This window comes from Salvelinus alpinus, chromosome 32 (assembly GCF_045679555.1).
Source record: "Salvelinus alpinus chromosome 32, SLU_Salpinus.1, whole genome shotgun sequence".
Lineage (NCBI taxonomy): Eukaryota > Metazoa > Chordata > Actinopteri > Salmoniformes > Salmonidae > Salvelinus > Salvelinus alpinus.
The window spans coordinates 11692858-11712806 of record NC_092117.1 but is presented as its reverse complement, the minus strand read 5'-3'; the positions used below and the strand labels follow the sequence as shown (position 1 = coordinate 11712806).

The 19949-nt window shown below is 44.3% G+C and overlaps 1 protein-coding gene across 2 annotated transcripts in view; it reads left to right on the top strand.

Moving 5' to 3' along the window:
- LOC139562305 (serine/threonine-protein phosphatase 2A 56 kDa regulatory subunit delta isoform-like) overlaps window positions 1–19949 on the top strand; it is a 53043-nt gene that overhangs the window by 26939 nt on the left and 6155 nt on the right. The window contains exons 4-16 of one of the 2 annotated variants that reach the window (XM_071379893.1): window positions 10518–10717; window positions 11991–12101; window positions 12254–12346; window positions 12967–13097; window positions 13466–13525; window positions 13617–13725; window positions 13851–13904; window positions 14998–15168; window positions 15430–15557; window positions 15875–15976; window positions 16155–16227; window positions 19536–19574; window positions 19697–19837. In XM_071379893.1, the coding sequence (XP_071235994.1) occupies window positions 10518–10717; window positions 11991–12101; window positions 12254–12346; window positions 12967–13097; window positions 13466–13525; window positions 13617–13725; window positions 13851–13904; window positions 14998–15168; window positions 15430–15557; window positions 15875–15976; window positions 16155–16227; window positions 19536–19574; window positions 19697–19837 (1412 nt within the window). The remainder of the gene's footprint in view (window positions 1–10517; window positions 10718–11990; window positions 12102–12253; window positions 12347–12966; window positions 13098–13465; window positions 13526–13616; window positions 13726–13850; window positions 13905–14997; window positions 15169–15429; window positions 15558–15874; window positions 15977–16154; window positions 16228–19535; window positions 19575–19696; window positions 19838–19949) is intronic. The other variant, XM_071379894.1, reaches the window with a different exon arrangement.

Sequence of the window (19949 nt, the reverse complement as noted above, 5' to 3'; positions counted from 1 at the left end):
AATTTGCTCAACTTGCCATTGGTTCAATTTACCCTAAGGCAAACATTTTGACTATATTAGCCCACACAGCTACAAGGATGCAATTTCATGCTAGGTTTAGGACCTCATATCGAAGCTTATAGAGACCCCAATTGCTGTATAGAACGATTTTTAAATGATCTAATTTGGTCTAGATACAAGCATCATGAAACCACTAACACAATCAATTCATTTGACTTCGTGAAAATCCGTTTTTTTATATACCTAATTTGCTTACCACTTTTTCATGTGGTTTCTTCCTTTACAGACTCCATGAAATTATGACCTCTTCGTAAATATTTAGTAAAAAACTACATTTTGTGTATGGTTTCCTAGAAACAAGGGTGGCTAAACTTACCCCTTTGGTTTAACTTATCCCACTCTCCCCTATTTTATATCTCCCATAGGCACTGTCACACGTTGGGCACATTGAACAAATTCTGTCTCCGTTCAAGCCTTTCTCCATCTGTGTGAGGCCTGATGATAGTTGTGCTGTTTTGTAACTGGTCTCGCATCACTTCATCGCATGCAAGTCATATGCAGCCACTCTACTAGTCCTTCGGGCCAATAGGGAGCCTCCGCCTGTTGTCACATGCCGCTGGCCTCCTTGGATGATTCATCCTCCATCACAAAAAAAAACAAATTTGAAATTATATAATCTAGCTTTGTGTCATAGATTCCGTGGCCCTGGCCTGGAGTGAAATGCTTTAAAATGGAGCCAGCGGTTGTGAGGAGGAGGGGTAGGAGGAAGACTGAGGTCAGCAGTATAGCGTAGTGATTTTGTTTGCTGTGATTATACCACTAAGCAGCTTACATTCCTAGTGGAATAGTGGCAGACATAAGTAGTCAAGTGCCAAACCCGTAGTGTCCAGTATCCCCTTCCACTCTAACCCACCATTTGTTCTCATTGCTCTAGACTAGAGTAGACAGAGACATTCTTTGTTGTCTTGAGCCTCATAGCTACTCAGTTTAACGGCTTGTTATTGGGCACTCGTATTATATCATCTTATGTAGGAGGATGTGCCTATGCCACAAGTCCTCCGCGAGTGAAAAGTTTATTTTGTTGTTTTGGTAGGATTTTATTTTTTTGGTCAAAAAAGACTGTAAAATCACCAGGAATTCAGCAAAAAATGTGTTTAATCTTGGAAATCTGTTCCCAAGTATTCCCCAAAATATAAAAAGAGATGTGATCTTGAAATCAAATCAAATTTTATTTGTCACATGCGCCGAATACAACAGGTGTAGTAAACCTTACCGTGAAATGCTTACTGACAAGCCCTTAACCAACAATGCAGTTCAAGAAAAAGAGTTAAGAAAATATTTATTAAATAAACTAAAGTTTAAAAAAATTATTGAATCAAAAAGTAACACATGAAAATTACATAACAATAACGAGGCTTTATACAGGGGGTACGGGTACTGAGTCAATGTGCAGGGTTACAGATTAGTTAAGGTAATTTGTAAAGTGACTATGCATAGATAATAAACAGCGAGTAGCAGCAGTGTAAAAACACAGAGGTGGGGAGGGTCAATGCAAATAGTCCGGGTGGCCATTTGATGAATTGTTCAGCAGCCTTATGGCTTGGGGGTAGAGGCTGTTAAGCAGCCTTTTGGTCCTAGATTTGGCGCTCCGGTACTGCTTGCCGTGCGGTAGCAGAGAGAACAGTCTATGACTTGGGTGACTGGAGTCTTTGACAATTTTTTGGGCCTTCCTTTGACACCACCTAGTAAATAGGTCCTGGATGTCAGGAAGCTTGGCCCCAGTGATGTACTGGGTCGTACGCACTACCCTCTGTAGCGCCTTACAGACAGATGCCGAGCAGTTGCCAAACTAGGCGGTGATGCAATCGGTCAGGATGCTCTCGATGTTGCAGGTGTAGAACTTTTTTAGTATCTGGCCAAATCTTTTCAGTCTTCTGAGGGGGGAAATGTGTTGTCTTGCCCTCTTCACAACGGTCTTGGTGTGTTTGGACCATGATAGTTCGTTGGTGCTGTGGACACCAAGGAACTTGAAACTCTCCACCCGCTCCACTTCAGCCCTGTCGATGGTAATGGGGGCCTGTTCGAACAGCTGCACCATCAAGAGCATCCTATTGTCCACGATCAGCTCCTTTGTCTTGCTCACATTGAGGAAGAGGTTGTTGTCCTGGCACCACACTGCCAGGTCTCTGACCACCTCCTTATAGGAGGTCACATCGTTGTTGGTGATCAGGCCTACCGCTGTTGTGTCATCAGCAAACTTAATGATGATGTTGGAGTCGTGCTTTGCCACGCAGTCGTGGGTGAATAGGGAGTACAGGAGGGGACTAAGCACGCACCCCTGAGGGGCCCCAGTGTTGAGGATCAGCGTGGCAGATGTGTTGTTGCCTACACTTACCACCTGGAGGCGGCCCGTCAGGAAGTCCAGGATCCAGTTGCAGAGGGAGGTGTTTAGTCCCAGGGTCCTTAGCTTAGTGATGAGCTTTGTGGGCACTATGGTGTTGAACGCTGAGCTGAGGTCAATGAACAGCATTCTCACATAGGTGTTCCTTTTGTCCAGGTGGGAAAGGGCAGTGTGGAGTGCAATTGAGATTGCATCATCTTTGGATCTGTTGAGGCGGTATGCAAATTGGAGTGGGTCTAGTGTTTCCGGCATGATGTCGTTGATGTGAGCCATGACCAGCCTTTCAAAGGACTTAATGGCTACTGACGTGAGTGCTACGGGGCGGTAATCATTTAGGCAGGTTACCTTCGCATTTTTGGGCACAGGGACTATGGTAGTCTGTTTATAACATGTAGGTATTACAGACTCGGTCAGGGAGAGTGTCACGGATCCCTCCGGAACTGTCATTACACAGACCTGGTCCCTATTCTTATTTGATTAGTAATTGTATAAGTGTGCCCTTTGTTCACCATTGTCCTGTCTATTATTGTTCCAATGGCCGTTAGTCGTGTGAGTACCTGTGCTATGTTTTGGCTTTTGTGCCATGTATATTGTGCAGAGGATTACGGGTCTCGTCCCGTGTGATATTCATTGTGCGAGTGTGTATTTATTCGAGGTACTACCCACTCTTTTGTTTGGGTTTCTACCCTGTGTTTTGTATACGTGTTTGTTTGGTCTTCGTCCCCGTGCCTTTACACGGCACGCTGTAATTTGGGAAATAAAAACCTCTATTACGCATTCCTGCGCCTGTCTCCCGATCCATTATACCAATGTGACAGAGAGATTGAAAATGTCAGTGAAGAAACTTGCCAGTTGGTCCGCGCATGCTTACATGTCCTGGTAATCCTTCTGGCCCCGTGGCTTTTTGAATGTTGACCTGTTTAAAGGTCTTGCTCACATCAGCTACGGAGAGAGTGATCACAGTCATCCAGAACAGCTGGTCCTCTCATGCATGCTTCAGTGTTTCTTGCCTCGAAGCGAGCATAAACGGCATTTAGCTCGTCTGGTAGGCTCTCATCACTGAGCTGCTCATGGTTGGGTTTCCCTTTGTAGTCCGTAATATTTTTCAAGTCCTGCCACATCCGACGAGCATCAGAGCCCGTGTAGTAGGATTCAATCTTGGTCCTTTATTGAAGCTTTGTCTGTCTGATGGTTTGTCTGAGGCCATAGCGGGATTTCTTATTAGCGTCCAGGTTAGTGTCCCGCTCCTTGAAAGCAGCAGCTCTAGCCTTTAGCTCTGTGCGGATGTTGCCTGTAATCCATGGCTTCTGGTTGGGAAATGTACGTACGGTCACTGTAGGGACGACTTCGTCGATGCGCTTATTGATGAAGCCGGTGACTAAGGTGGTATACTCCTCATTGCCATTGGATGAATCCCGGGACATATTCCAGTCTGTGTTAGCAAAACAGTCCTGTAGCATAGCATCCGCGTCATCTGACCACTTCCGTATTGAGCGAGTCACTGGTACTTCCTACTTTAGTTTTTGCTTGTAAGCAGGAATCAGGAGAATAGAATTATGGTCAGATTTGCCAAATGGAGGGTGATGGAGAGCTGTGTATGCATCTCTGTGTGTGGAGACAAAGGTGGTCTAGAGTTCTTTTCCCCCTCTGGTTGCACATGTGACATGCTGGTAGAAATTAGGTAATACATTATAGTTGTTTTCAAGTACAATCTCTTATTGGGCTTAGTTGTGGTGAATTTGCAGTGTACAAATTATTCATAATATACAGTGGGGCACGAAATTATTGACACTCTTGATAATGATGAGCCATAGATAAAGAAAATACTGAGCTGTCCAATTTTTTGGGGGTGAAATTATATTATTTTATACTAATACAATTGCTCAGAGAAAGAGATTTTGTTTAACAAGTAATACACATTTTTTTTCTCAACAGCAGGGGTCAAAATTATTGACACCTCTAAATATTAATGGAAATAAAGTTGTCAAAAGTTTATGACTACATCAAGCTTGTGACTCTACAAATATTTTGGTTGCATTTGCAGTTTGTTTAGGTTGTGTTTCAGATTATGTTGTGTCCAATAGAAATTGATGGTAAATAACATGATTGTGCCATTTTTAGAGTTACTTTCATTGTAAATAAGTTCTACATTAACACTTCTACATTAACGTGGATGCTATTGTGATTACATTTAATCCTGAATGAGCCGTGAATAATGATGAATGAGAAAGTTACAGAGGGTCAAATATCATATCCCCAAGACATGCTAACCTCTCACCATTTCCAATAACAGATATTACTTGTTAAACAAAATCTCTTTCTCTGAGCAATTGTTATTATTATAAAATAATATAATTTCCCTATTTTTTGCATACAATATTGCTCAGTATTTTGATTATTTATTTTAGACCGTCGTTATTTCTCATCTTTCTCAGGGGTATCAATAATTTCGGACCTCACTGTATATTATTATAATATTCCGCAAAACCATCTGCTCCAACAAAAATCATCCCGTGGCTGAATCTAATTGCCTACCCCTGCAGTAGTCTGTGTAAGTGCATGCGAGCTTCCCCCAGAGAAACTGTCACATACCAGGGTGATTTTTGGGGAGTGTGACAACATTGAGATAATGAAATAGACCCCTTGTGAGAAATTTGACTGTATGATGTCAAAGTGTCTGTTTTGTGTCGGTTGGGGCAGGCTGTATTGACCAGACCAGGAAGGCTCTGGTCTGGTCAGTGGAGAAGATGGGACAAAACATAGAGATCCTTTTAATTTACTAGAGGGGTTATGTCATAAACCCTAAAGGTTCCATAATGGGGTGAAAATGTCAGCCATATTGGTCAGGGAGAAATCCAAACCCGTCTAATTGGAATGAATGGCAGTAGAGGCATAATCCTGATTATACTTATGCAGGAAAATCAAAGTAAGGCATGTGATATTTCAGAAATTGTGTAATAGAATTGTCAACCTAAAATATTGTCATATAATTATAAATACAGTGTATACTGGTTTTACACCCATTTTCTGTAGAAATAGCCTCTACAATATATGTAAACAGACCATACATGTCTAAATGTTTGTTTTCTTAGAAAGCTGTGAGTTATTATATGATACATTTACAATACTTGTTGCATTTACAACTTGTCTAAGTCCTATCATCACATGTAGAGCTAACATTAATAATATGCCTGTCAGTCTTTCATGGCTCAAAGTAGAGGAGAGATTAACTTCCTCACTACTTGTTTTTGTAATAAGTGTTGACATGCTGAATGCACTGAGCTCTCTGTTTAAACTGCTAGCACACAGCTCAGACACCCATGCATATCCCACAAGACATCCCACCAGAGGTCTCTTCACAATCCCCAAGAACAGAACAGACTATGGGAGGCGCACAGTACTACTTAGAGCCATGACTACATGGAACTCTATTCCACATCAAGTAACTGATGCAAGCAGTAGAATCAGATTTTTTTTAAACAGATAAAAATACAATTTATGGAACAGCAGGGACTGTGAAGAGAAACACACACAGTTACAGACACACACATACGCACACTCACTGTATATACACGTACATTGTAATATTGTTGTATGGTGGTATTATACATTTTGTATTGTAGATATGTAGTGGTGTAATAATGTATGATGTACTGTTTTATCTTTTGTTTTATGTGTGATGCAAGTGCCTTAATGTGCTTGGACCCCAGGAAGAGTATCCTTAATAAATACAAATCAACTGATTTCAGCCAGTGTATCTATGGCTGTGGATTGACTGCATTGTTTGAATAGAATGTTGGCATATTGGCAGTTCATTTGAAAAATGTATGCAATCATCCCTCCAGTAGACACACAATTCGCAACTTAGACCCCCTACTTTTATAGTAAAATAGATCCTGTTACCAACTGGTGTTGTGTGTATATATATATATATACAGTGGGGAGAACAAGTATTTGATACACTGCCGATTTTGCAGGTTTTCCTACTTACAAAGCATGTAGAGGTCTGTCATTTTTATCATAGGTACACTTCAACTGTGAGAGACGGAATCTAAAACAAAAATCCAGAAAATCACATTGTATGATTTTTAAGTAATTAATTAGCATTTTATTGCATGACATAAGTATTTGATACATCAGAAAAGCAGAACTTAATATTTAGTACAGAAACCTTTGTTTGCAATTACAGAGATCATACGTTTCCTGTAGTTCTTGACCAGGTTTGCACACACTGCAGCAGGGATTTTGGCCCACTCCTCCATACAGACCTTCTCCAGATCCTTCAGGTTTCGGGGCTGTCGCTGGGCAATACGGACTTTCAGCTCCCTCCAAAGATTTTCTATTGGGTTCAGGTCTGGAGACTGGCTAGGCCACTCCGGGACCTTGAGATGCTTCTTACGGAGCCACTCCTTAGTTGCCCTGGCTGTGTGTTGCGGGTCGTTGTCATGCTGGAAGACCCAGCCACGACCCATCTTCAATGCTCTTACTGAGGGAAGGAGGTTGTTGGCCAAGATCTCGCGATACATGGCCCCATCCATCCTCCCCTCAATACGGTGCAGTCGTCCTGTCCCCTTTGCAGAAAAGCATCCCCAAAGAATGATGTTTCCACCTCCATGCTTCACGATTGGGATGGTGTTCTTGGGGCTGTACTCATCCTTCTTCTTCCTCCAAACACGGCGAGTGGAGTTTAGACCAAAAAGCTCTATTTTTGTCTCATCAGACCACATGACCTTCACCCATTCCTCCTCTGGATCATCCAGATGGTCATTGGCAAACTTCAGACGGGCCTGGACATGCGCTGGCTTGAGCAGGGGGACCTTGCGTGCGCTGCAGTATTTTAATCCATGACGGCGTAATGTGTTACTAATGGTTTTCTTTGAGACTGTGGTCCCAGCTCTCTTCGGGTCATTGACCAGGTCCTGCCGTGTAGTTCTGGGCTGATCCCTCACCTTCCTCATGATCATTGATGCCCCACGAGGTGAGATCTTGCATGGAGCCCCAGACCGAGGGTGATTGACCGTCATCTTGAACTTCTTCCATTTTCTAATAATTGCGCCAACAGTTGTTGCCTTCTCACCAAGCTGCTTGCCTATTGTCCTGTAGCCCATCCCAGCCTTGTCCAGGTCTACAATTTTATCCCTGATGTCCTTACACAGCTTTCTGGTCTTGGCCATTGTGGAGAGGTTGGAGTCTGTTTGATTGAGTGTGTGGACAGGTGTCTTTTATACAGGTAATGAGTTCAAACAGGTGCAGTTAATACAGGTAATGAGTGGAGAACAGGAGGGCTTCTTAAAGTAAAACTAACAGGTCTGTGAGAGCCGGAATTCTTACTGGTTGGTAGGTGATCAAATACTTATGTCATGCAATAAAATGCAAATTAATTACTTAAAAATCATACAATGTGATTTTCTGGATTTTTGTTTTAGATTCCGCCTCTCACAGTTGAAGTGTACCTATGATAAAAATGACAGACCTCTACATGCTTTGTAAGTAGGAAAACCTGCAAAATCGGCAGTGTATCAAATACTTGTTCTCCCCACTGTATATGAACGTGTTTTATAACCTTTGATACCAAGTCTTGGCAATTTAAAGCCAGTTTCTCATGTATTGGTACTTGTATTGCCCAGTACAATTGAGAAATCTATGTGCCACTCTCTAAGGCTCTTCTCAAATGTAGTTTTATTGGGACAGTTGTCTGTGCCCCAGATTCCAGCCTCTCCCTCTTATTCAGTTCCTTGTGTTCTTGGAAAAACAGCTTAACCCTCACGTCTATGTCCTTGCCCATAATCCTCCTTTGTTTCAAGTGTTTCTCATACCCACTCGATTGCATGGTCTTATCCCACAATGCAAATTGAAAAATGATATTTTATCCCAACGCAATCAACGTCCTCCAAAACGCACTACAATATAGCTCACATCCAAACATGTTCTGACCCTTTGAAATGGGTCATTCATGTAAATCCTATTCATTTAAGCTGACATGATAGTAAAGCACTCACGCCAAGTGTGCTTAAACATTACGCAACAAGCAACAACACACTAGATCAAGGCTGTTCAATTCCGGTCCTGGAGGGCCGAAACACCTATAAACCTGTGTGTGAGGTGGAGTCTGCATGCCTCCATGCCACAGTGTCATGCCATTTTCCTCAGTTCCGTGAGGGGGCTGACAAGTACAGGAGACCTTGATGTTCATTGTCCAGGAAAAGAAGAGGAGGAGGAGGAGGGGTGCTGTGGTTTCATGAAAGCCTAGTTGCATAAGGGAGTCTGAATTGTAAAACAGTAGCTAGCTGTGTGGAATAGCAGTGTTTCACAACTCTACGGGTACAATTGAGCCAGGGTAAATAACGTGGAGGTCTATGAATGGAGGTGTATGAATCTGTATGAGTCTCACACTTTATCCCCAATGTTAGCCTTGGACACAAAATGGTGGGATGACAAAATGACAGTAGTCTGATGTATATGATGTTTTCTGAAGTTATGAATCACTATCTAGCCCAGGGTTCTCCAACCCCGTTCCTGGAGAGCTACTCTCTGTAGGTTTTCGCGCCAACCCCAGTTGTAACTAACCGGATTCAGCTTCTCAACTAGCTAGATTCGGTTTGGAGCGAAAACCTACAGGGCGGTAGCTCTCCAGGAACAGGGTTGGAGCGAAAACCTATAGGAAGGTATCTCACTGGTCACCCCCAAAGCCAATTCCTCTTTGGCCGTCTTTCCTTCCAGTTCTCTGCTGCCAATGACTGGAACAAACTGCAAAAATCACTGAAGCTGGAGACTCATATCTCCCTCACTAGCTTTAAGCACCAGCTGTCAGAGCAGCCCACAGATCACTGCACCTGTACATAGCCCATCTGTATATAGCCCAAACTACCTCATCCCCATACTGTATTTATTTATCTTGCTCCTTTGCACCCCAGTATCTCTACTTGCACATTCATCTTCTGCACATCTATCACTCCAGTGTTTAATTGGTATATTGTAATTACTTTACCACCATGGCCTATTTATTGCCTTACCTCCCGTATCTTACCTCATTTGCACACACTGTATATAGACTTTTTCTTCTGTATTATTGACTGTATGTTTGTTTATTCCATGTGTAACTCTGTTGTTGTATGTGTCAAACTGCTTTGCTTTATCTTGGCCAGGTCGCAGTTGTAAATGAGAACTTGTTCTCAACTAGCCTACCTGGTTAAATAAAGGTGAAATAAAACTAAATAAAGCTCTCCAGGAACAGGGTTGGAGTTAAAACCTATAGGAAGGTATCTCTCCAGGAACAGGGTCGGAGTTAAAACCTATAGGAAGGTATCTCTCCAGGAACAGGGTCGGAGTTAAAACCTATAGGAAGGTATCTCTTCAGGAACAGGGTTGGAGTTAAAACCTATAGGAAGGTAGCTCTCCAGGAACAAGGTTGGAGTTAAAACCTATAGGAAGGTAGCTCTCCAGGAACAGGGTCGGAGTTAAAACCTATAGGAAGGTAGCTCTCCAGGAACAGGGTCGGAGTTAAAACCTATAGGAAGGTATCTCTCCAGGAACAGGGTTGGAGTTAAAACCTATAGGAAGGTAGCTCTCCAGGAACAAGGTTGGAGTTAAAACCTATAGGAAGGTAACTCTCCAGGAACAGGGTCGGAGTTAAAACCTATAGGAAGGTAGCTCTCCAGGAACAAGGTTGGAGTTAAAACCTATAGGAAGGTAGCTCTCCAGGAACAGGGTCGGAGTTAAAACCTATAGGAAGGTAGCTCTCCAGGAACAGGGTCGGAGTTAAAACCTATAGGAAGGTATCTCTCCAGGAACAGGGTTGGAGTTAAAACCTATAGGAAGGTAGCTCTCCAGGAACAAGGTTGGAGTTAAAACCTATAGGAAGGTAACTCTCCAGGAACAGGGTCGGAGTTAAAACCTATAGGAAGGTAGCTCTCCAGGAACAGGGTCGGAGTTAAAACCTATAGGAAGGTAGCTCTCCAGGAACAGGGTCGGAGTTAAAACCTATAGGAAGGTAGCTCTCCAGGAACAGGGTCGGAGTTAAAACCTATAGGAAGGTAGCTCTCCAGGAACAAGGTTGGAGAGCCCTGATCTAGACATACAGCATATCATTGATCTTCCCATCCTTTCTCCTCCTCAGATGCACCCCTTATTGACCGGGAGGAGCTGTTTGTGCAGAAGCTGCAGCAGTGCTGCGTGCTCTTTGACTTTGTCACGGACCCTCTGAGCGACCTGAAGTACAAGGAGGTGAAGCGTGCCGGTCTGAATGAGATGGTGGAGTACATCACGCACAACCGCGATGTGGTCACCGAGTCCATCTACCCAGAGGGTGTCATCATGGTAAAAATAGATACATGCACCTACTGTACATAAACCCTGACAAAGTGTGGAAGGTTTTGGGCCTGTATTTAATCACCATGTTCAGGGGAAGGTCACCTCAGTATGCCACATCCTGACTCTGTGTTCAATAATGACTTCGGCTTGGCCTGGCTCAGGATTCCACCCAGCACAGTAGGGGGAGAGAATCAGCATCAAACCCTTGAGGAGCACCCAAAGGTCGTTATTTATGTCAGTGATAAGTCAGATCGAGCCAAATCCCCCTGGAAGCCTTTAAGTCTCTCCCTCTCTTTTCCCCCCTGGGCTATTATCTGCCTCTCTCTTCCCCCTCTATCTTACTTCCTGGGGTATTCTCCCTCTCTCCTCCCCCTGTCGTATTCTCCCTCTCTCCTCCCCTCTGAGGTACTCCCTCCCTCTCTCCTCCCCCTGGGTCATTCTCTCCACCTCCGCTTGTGACAAATTTGAGCATCATGCTCAACGAGTAATAAGCGTGCACTGGTAAATGTTGAGCAATTATCCATTACAAATTATAGCCCATACATCTGCTCTTCCTTTGAGCATCTCTGAATTGTTGGCCATGCACCACAACACTGGCCTCATGTGGATCTCCCCCTCTGTATATCGTTCCCCCTTCTTCCTCTCTTCCTCCTACGTCCTCCCTTTCTCTCTCCCTCGCCCCTCCTTTCTCTCTCCCCATCCCACTGTATATCTTTCCCTTCCCCGCTGTCCATTACTGTCCCTCTTTCAAAACTACCACCTCCTGTTCCCTTTCTGCTGTCGTCTCTCCCTCTCCCAGTGTTCTGTAATGAGGCTGAGGTTGGGCGATGGAGCTGTGGAGCCAGGCAGGCTATTTCCAGCCTCTCTCTCTCTCCTCAGTGCCAAGGGGCTGTTTGCTGCGGCAGCCTCAGGCCGAGACAAGAAGCAGGTGCTGGGGAAGCGTTGCGTTGCGTCAGCTGCAGGGCTGCAGGCAGAGGGATGCTGCTCAACTGCAGCTCTCCCAGTGGCAGTGTTAGCAGGGCTAACCTAAACAGCCTTTAAACAAGAGTTAGCAGGGTTACCTTATAAACTGCCCTTACTAGGGCCTTTCTCATTGGTAGGCAGAGGAGGCCAGGGCACACTGTGCTCTGATCTTATGAAAGTCGTTCCTTTTGTGTGGTATCAGATTATCAGATGGGTTGGGCTGTGCTGTGTTTTCCTAACATTTACAATCGGATGGCAGCTTTAGCGTTGTTGATTGTTGCCATGTTGATTGACATCTCTCCTCTGCCCTGTTCAGTTTTCAATCAACTTGTTCAGGACCCTACCACCATCCTCCAACCCCACGGGGGCTGAGTTTGACCCAGAGGAGGACGAGCCCACACTGGAGGCTGCCTGGCCACACCTACAGGTAACTTGTGTGTGCGTGCACATGTGAGTGTAAGCGTGAATCTTTTCTTACATTTGAAATTTAGACGATAATTGTTTTTTTCCCCCTTCAGTATTTTCAGCCTCAAATCACACCAACCTTTTATCTCAAAGTCTTCTTTTTCTTCCCTCTAGCTGGTGTATGAATTCTTCTTACGATTCCTGGAGTCTCCTGATTTCCAGCCCAATGTCGCTAAAAAATACATTGACCAAAAGTTTGTACTGTCTGTAAGTATCCATCTCCTCCTCCAACAAAACAAGCTGCACTCCCTGTAACTGCTGAGCTGTTGAAATATTTAATTGGCAGTATGTGTAATATCCTGGCGCCCAGGCAGTTGGGAATTATGCTGTGTGTGTGTGTGTGTGTTCACTCATACCTTGGCCAGCTTCCGTCTCCCACCCACACAGTAGAGAGACATGAGAGCTGAGAGGGAATTAGCAGGGATCACTCTGCTCCATCTGACCACATGATGCTTCCCATCCACCGCTGCTGGGAATGAATGTTAAGGACTTGAGTCAAACTACTCACTTTCTGAGTGCTGTTCTGGGCTCCAAACACACATGACCTTGCATTATGTTATGGCAAAACCCAGCCTCTATCAAATCTCATGGCAGTGTAATTTTGTCTTCACCGCACCACTTAATACTATGTGCAACATGTTCAGGAACATTTTTGTGTATCAGTGAATGGACTATTTGTCTGACGAATAGTATATTTTCTACCTTTGCCTGATTTGAAAAATGTTTTGCCTCTACAATTGCAAGTGTCCCATTTGTATCTATTGTATTGAGTAGTGCTGGTTTCTTGAATACATATGCCTGATCATGTCCCTCCTCCACCCCCACAGCTCCTGGAGCTGTTTGACAGTGAAGACCCCAGGGAGCGGGACTTCCTGAAGACCATCCTCCACAGGATCTACGGCAAGTTCCTGGGCCTCCGGGCCTACATCCGCAGACAGATCAACAACATATTCTACAGGTGAGATATGGCTTTTACACCAGTTATGTCTGTCCATAGAAATAGAATTACAGGTACACCCAATGTGGCTGCCGGTCCACCTAACACAGGATGCTGACTTGATTGGGGAGATGCCCGTTCTAGTTATTCTGTTTCTATGCGTCTGTCTTGCAAGCAGCTACATCTCTCGCCATTGAAATCTATTCACAGAGTGTGATTGAGTGAGTCTGTCTGTTCTTGGAGGATAGATATGTAACCACAACAAAGAAAAAACTACAGGGTTGTCAAAGGTTGAGGTTGTGTTTGATGTATGTAAGAAGATGTGTCAGTATATCTGTTATCTGTGTAATGTAATCGATAGTTGACCTTGGTCTGGTCTCATATTGCAGGTTTATATATGAAACGGAGCATCACAATGGAATCGCAGAGCTTTTAGAAATCTTAGGAAGGTGAGTGCACACTGCACAGTGTACTATCCCCTCAACACATTCTCTTTTACCATTCATCTAAAACAAATCTTCCCTTGTCCCTTATCCCCAGCATAATCAACGGCTTTGCCCTGCCATTGAAAGAGGAGCACAAAATGTTCCTGATTCGAGGGCTGCTGCCGCTTCACAAAGTGAAGTCACTCAGCGTCTACCACCCCCAGGTATCGTAGTGCTCTGATAGGCCCCCCCCCCCCACACAGCATGAGGGTCAGACGTGCCTCTCATTTAAGTTCCTGCTGATATGCTCTTACTCATACGACTTGTCTCTCTCTTTATCTCTCCACAGCTGGCATATTGCGTTGTGCAGTTCTTGGAAAAGGACAGCAGTCTAACTGAACCGGTGAGTTTGGCATATATATATATGTGTATGTATGTATGTATGTATGTATGTATGTATACAGTATATATATATTAATTAATACTCATCACACAGTGAAAGGCGCCCTCTAGAGGAAGTTGCCGCCCCTATTTTGACGTAATTCCTGTACTAGAGCGGAAATGCTTGGATTTGGTTCCACCTCAGAAGAATGACGTAGGCTCCTAATATATACATATTCATGAATTGGGGGTGGGAACGTCGTGGTGATTTCCACGTGGAGTGGAGAAACAACAACAAATAGGGCACTGACAGTCACTGAAGCTAGCTAGAATGCTAACCTTATCTAGCTAGCTATCTTGCTAACCTTAACTAGCTAGCAAATTTTTTACTACACGTATTCAAAAAATTATCCAGCTGGCTAGGCTATGGTTGGTTCTGGAGCTGAATTTGTCATAAGCATTAGAAATTGTTAGAAAGAATAAGATAATATGGATATGGATACCTACTGAACGGTTTGGGCTAGAGATGTATTTTTCTACGTTGTATTGGCCACGGTGAAAACCTTTTGTTGGGCTGTTGATAAGCTTTTCTGCTGCGGTACGTCAAAGCCAAGTCAGCCCGTGCTCTTGGTTCTCACAGGTGAAGTGAAATGATAGGCTACAATGACTTTGCTCATGATGCACGCTGCAAATGATATCAACACCCTGAGTGCATCGGACACTAAACACTAAAACACCAATACAAATGTAACGACAGCACAACAAAACAGATAAACAAGTTCCTTGAATAGTTTTTCACGGGTGCCTTTTTCATTATAGGATAGACACTTGTGATTTCTTAGCTGCACCAATCAAAGCAGTGGAGCGTGTAGTGAAGCAAAACTTTTACGCTAGTGGTCAAAACCATTAATCTTGGTGCGACTGGGGAGTGGGGTTGCAAAATGCAATCATATCACGCAATTATACAATTTATTAATGGTTAGATTTTTTTTTTTTTTAATCCGAACTAGCTAAAATATATGGATTATGAAAATGTTCAGTGAAGGTGCAAAAACATAGATTTTTGCTGTTGTGGGCGTTGAATGTTAATTTTGTGTTAATGATTTGACCCTGAGGTGATCATGGGCCTGCTGAAGTTCTGGCCTAAGACCCACAGCCCCAAAGAGGTGATGTTCCTCAATGAGCTGGAGGAGATCCTGGACGTCATCGAGCCCTCTGAGTTCGTCAAGATCATGGAGCCGCTGTTCAGACAGCTGGCCAAGTGTGTGTCCAGTCCACACTTCCAGGTACACTACGCCTGCCTCAAGCTCACTCACACTGCTGTGTTTACTCATTCTGCTTCACTGGCCCAAACATAACAGAATATAAAATTGCCTTCAGGAAGGAAAAATAACTTGTCATGTCAATTGAAAGTAATTAGTATTAGAATCGAGTGCGATATTCTGTCATGAACAGGAACTATACAATACCCACAATAGAAGAAGACCGCTTTGGTAGATGACAAGGGGTGTATTGTCTCTGATTGCCTCCTGTGTTGTGCTCTCAAGGTGGCAGAGAGGGCGCTGTACTACTGGAACAACGAGTACATTATGAGCCTGATCAGTGACAACGCAGCCAAGATCCTCCCCATCATGTTCCCTGCTCTCTACAAGAACTCCAAGAGCCACTGGAACAAGTACGACCCCTGCAGCCAAGTCAATTGAAAGATCAATGCTCCTGCTGAACTTGCGTGCATCCAAAACAAGCCTGGCTATTAGGACCCTGGGTTCACATTTGAGAGAAGAAACCAATGAATTGTTGTAATGAAAAAAAATACAATTTGCAATAGTGCAGAAATATTTTTCTCCCCCTGAAAATAGGACGCTGGATCCTTTTGAATATAATCCATCAAAACATTTGATGTACAACACTCTCTGAAATATGCATTTCAATGATTCATTGTATGTTAACTTGCACATATTACATTGTGTTACATGCCCTTCCTCTCTTCAGGACAATCCATGGGCTGATCTACAACGCCCTGAAGCTCTTCATGGAGATGAACCAGAAGCTGTTTGATGACTGCACCCAGCAGTACAAGGCTGAGAAACAGAAGTGAGTTCACTGGGCATGTTCAAAGAGGACATCTGCATGGTCTTCTAGTAAATCAGCACCTTCCTTTATTCCCATCTGGAACTATTGATCCTCTCCCTCAAAGCACAGTAAAATGCCAAGCCAGCTGATTTCCTGGTTGGCTCCAACTCCGTAGTTTTTGTTGCTGATGTGTTTTCAGAGAGAAGTGCAAGCTGAAGGAGCGTGAGGAGGTCTGGCACAAGATAGAGGAGCTGGCCAAGCATAACCCACAGGTGATCCCTATGGCAGTATGTCAAAAACACCACTACCCTATCCCCTTGCATTGTGGAACATTCACATCACGTTGTTCCAGGGAGTAGGCTCAGGAAATGAGACACTGCAATTTATTTCCATATACACATTTGTAGATGGACACTGCATAATTGGATTTGCCCCCAAAAAGTGTACTGTGTGTAGTGTCAAATGAATGGTCCCTAACAACACGCATCCTGTCTGTTGTTCTGATCCTGCAAATACAGGGTAACTGCCAAAATAATGGAAACGCTTGAGTAAATGAGGGATATAAAGTATATTGAAAGTAGGTGCTTTCACACAAGCTTTGTTCCTGAGTTAATTAAGCAATTAGCAGGCCTCCCGGGTGGCGCAGTGGTCTAGAGCACTGCATCGCAGTGCTATGCTGCGCCACCAGAGTCTGGGTTCGCGCCCAGGCTCTGTCGCAGCCGGCCGCGACCGGGAGGTCCGTGGGGCGACGCACAATTGGCTTAGCGTCGTCCGGGTTAGGGAGGGTTTGGCCGGTAGGGATATCCTTGTCTCATCGCGCTCCAGCGACTCCTGTGGCGGGCCGGGCGCAGTGCGCGCTAACCGAGGGGGCGGGTGCACGGTGTTTCCTCCGACACATTGGTGCGGCTGGCTTCCGGGTTGGAGGCGCGCTGTGTTAAGAAGCAGTGCGGCTAGGTTGGGTTGTGCTTCGGAGGACGCATGACTTTCGACCTTCGTCTCTCCCGAGCCCGTACGGGAGTTGTAGCGATGAGACAAGATAGTAATTACTAGCGATTGGATACCACGAAAAATTGGGGAGAAAAGGGGATAAAATTTTTAAAAAAAAAAAAAAAAAAAAAAAAAAAAAAAAAATTAAGCAATTAGCATCCCATAATGCTTAGGGTCATGTATTTTGGAAACGTAGTAAGTCGAGGTGCAACCAAAAATTTGAATCGTCGTTGCAAAGGAAAAGGCGCAACACTCGCTCACCATAAAAATATTTCTTATTTAAGCAAGGTTAAAAGATAAATGTTTCGGCCTACAATGGCCTTCATCAGAATAATCACACTAAGGGAATGGACAAGTTCATATAGGGCCTTGAAACTCTATTTTAAGATAGAACAGAAACAATCTCAAAATAAATTGCACCCACCTGGTGTTCCAGGTCTAAATCAGTCCGTGATTGGAGGGGAACAATGAAAACAAGCAGTGGCCACTGGCTTCGAGGTCCAGAGTTGAGTTTCAAGGCCCTATATCAGGGGTGTCAAACTCATTCCATGGAGGTCCTAGAGTGTCTGCGGATTTTTGACCTAGACAACCACGTGAGGGGAGTTATTTACTAATTAGTGGCCTTAATTCATCAATCAAGTACAAGGGAGGAGCGAAAACTTGCAGACACTCGGCCCTCTGTGGAATGTTTGACACGTGTGCCGTATATGAACTTGTCCATTCCCTTTGTGTGATTCTTCTGAAGGTTTTAATCTTTCTTAAATAAAACATGTTTTTATAGGTGAGTCAGTGTTTTGCCTTTTTCTTTGCAGGCCTGTATTTTGGCCATTATTTTGGCTACCATGGCCCCATAGGATGACAATGCCCCCATCCACAGGGCACGAGTGGTCGCTGAATGATTTGATGAGCATGAAAACAATGTAAACCATATGACATGGCCATCTCAATCACCAGATCTCAACCAAATTGAACACTTATAGGAGATTCTGGAGAAGCGCCTGAGGCAGTGTTTTCCACCACCATTAACAAAACGCCAAATTATGGAATTTCTCGTGGAAGAATGGTTTTGCATCCCTCCAATAGAGTTCCAGACACGTGTAGAATCTATGCCAAGGTGGATTGAAGCTGTTCTAACTAGTGGTGGCCAAGCCCCTATTAAGACACTGTGTGTTGGCCTCCCTAGTGGCGCAGCAGTCTAACACCGTACGCAAACCGGCTGCGCGCAAATTGATTCTGTCCCCCCACACCAAACGCGATCACGACATGCAGGTTGAAACATCAAAACAAACTCTGAACCAATTATATTAATTCAGGGAAAGGTCAAAAAGCATTAAACATTTATGGCAATCTAGCTAGCTAGCTTGCAGTTGATAGCTAATTTGTCCTATTTAGATAGCTTGCTGTTTCTAGCTAATGTGTCCTGGGATATAAACATTGAGTTGTTATTTTACCTGAAATGCACAAGGTCCTCTACTCCGACAATTAATCCACACATAAAACGGTCAACTGAATTGTTTCTAGTCATCTCTCCGCCTTCCAGGCTTTTTCTTCTTTGGACTTTATATGGCGATTGGCATCCAACTTTCTTAGTTACCACCACGACGACTGACCAAACTCAGTTCATCTTTCAATCACCCACGTGGGTATAACCAATGATGAGATGGCATGTGGGTATCTGCTTCTATAAACCAATGAGGAGATGGGAGAGGCATGATTTGCACCGCGTTCAGCGTCACAAATAGAACTGACTTCTATTTTAGCGATTGGCAATGCAGATGCTCGTTGGCACGCGCGAGCAGTATGGGTGCAATAATTGAATAACATGTATGTTGAAATTTATTTTGCAACGCTCACGCGAACGGTGTGGTCAGCATGTAATGCACTGCATCGCAGTGCTTGAGGCGTCACTACAGACCCAGGTTCGATCCCAGGCTGTGTTACAACCGGCGTGACCAGGAGTCCCATAGGGCGGCGCACAATTGGCCCAGCATCGTCCGGGGTAGGGGAGGGTTTGGCCGGAGGGGGGGGGGGGGCTTTACTTGGCTCATCGCGCTCTAGCGACTCCTTGTGGCGGGCCGGGCACCTGCAGGCTGACTTCGGTCATCAGTTGAACAGTGTTTCCTCCGACACATTGGTGCATCTGGCTTCCGTGTTAAGCGGGTGGGTGTTAAGAAGCGCAGTTTGGCGGGTCATGTTTCAGAGGACGCATGACTCGACCTTTGCCTCCCGAGCCCGTTGGAGAGTTGCAACGATGAGACAACATCGAAATTGGGGAGAAAAAGGGGGTAAAAAGCAACCGAAAGGGGGAGAAACTCCTCAGTCCTCAGCAATTATGTTGCTATGGTTGCGTGTGAAATTGTCTGCACATTAAGAGGTGTAGGCAGGGATCTTTGGGTTTTAAACAGGGTCATGCTTTAATTAATTAGACTTTGTAAAGTCCTTTTGTTCCAGACACATCTAATTATCACCATTGATAATCTCTCATGACTGATTCCCAGCTCCAAGCGCCCAGGCACAAATAGCTGAAGTTTTAATTAAGAGGAATTGTGCTTCAGTGAATGTAGCCATGGTGTAACTTATACTTTCTCTGCAGGTTACCAACCTCCGACCTGGTCTCCACCCACAAGAAGAGGTCTGCCTCTTTTCTTACTGAATTCAATGGGCTGTCTGATGTTGCTCTTGGTACATTCGTGGGTGTATTTCACAGGCCGTATCCAGACCAGATACAACTAATTTGTGTCTGTAATCTTCCAGTACATGATGTACAATGAGAGTCCGGGAGGGGTGCCCTTGTACTCCATGGAGATGGAGACGCCAACTGCTGAGGACATTCAGCTGCTGAAGAAGACTGTCGAGACAGAGGCCACACAGGTACAACTACCAGCACACTCACAGGTACACTGCTCTGTCTAGCCTACATACGCCCACTTGCAGGCTGTTTTTCCAGCCTAATCACTTACTAACACACCTACTAATCAATGAATCGTCAAGGCCTTCATTTGTTGAA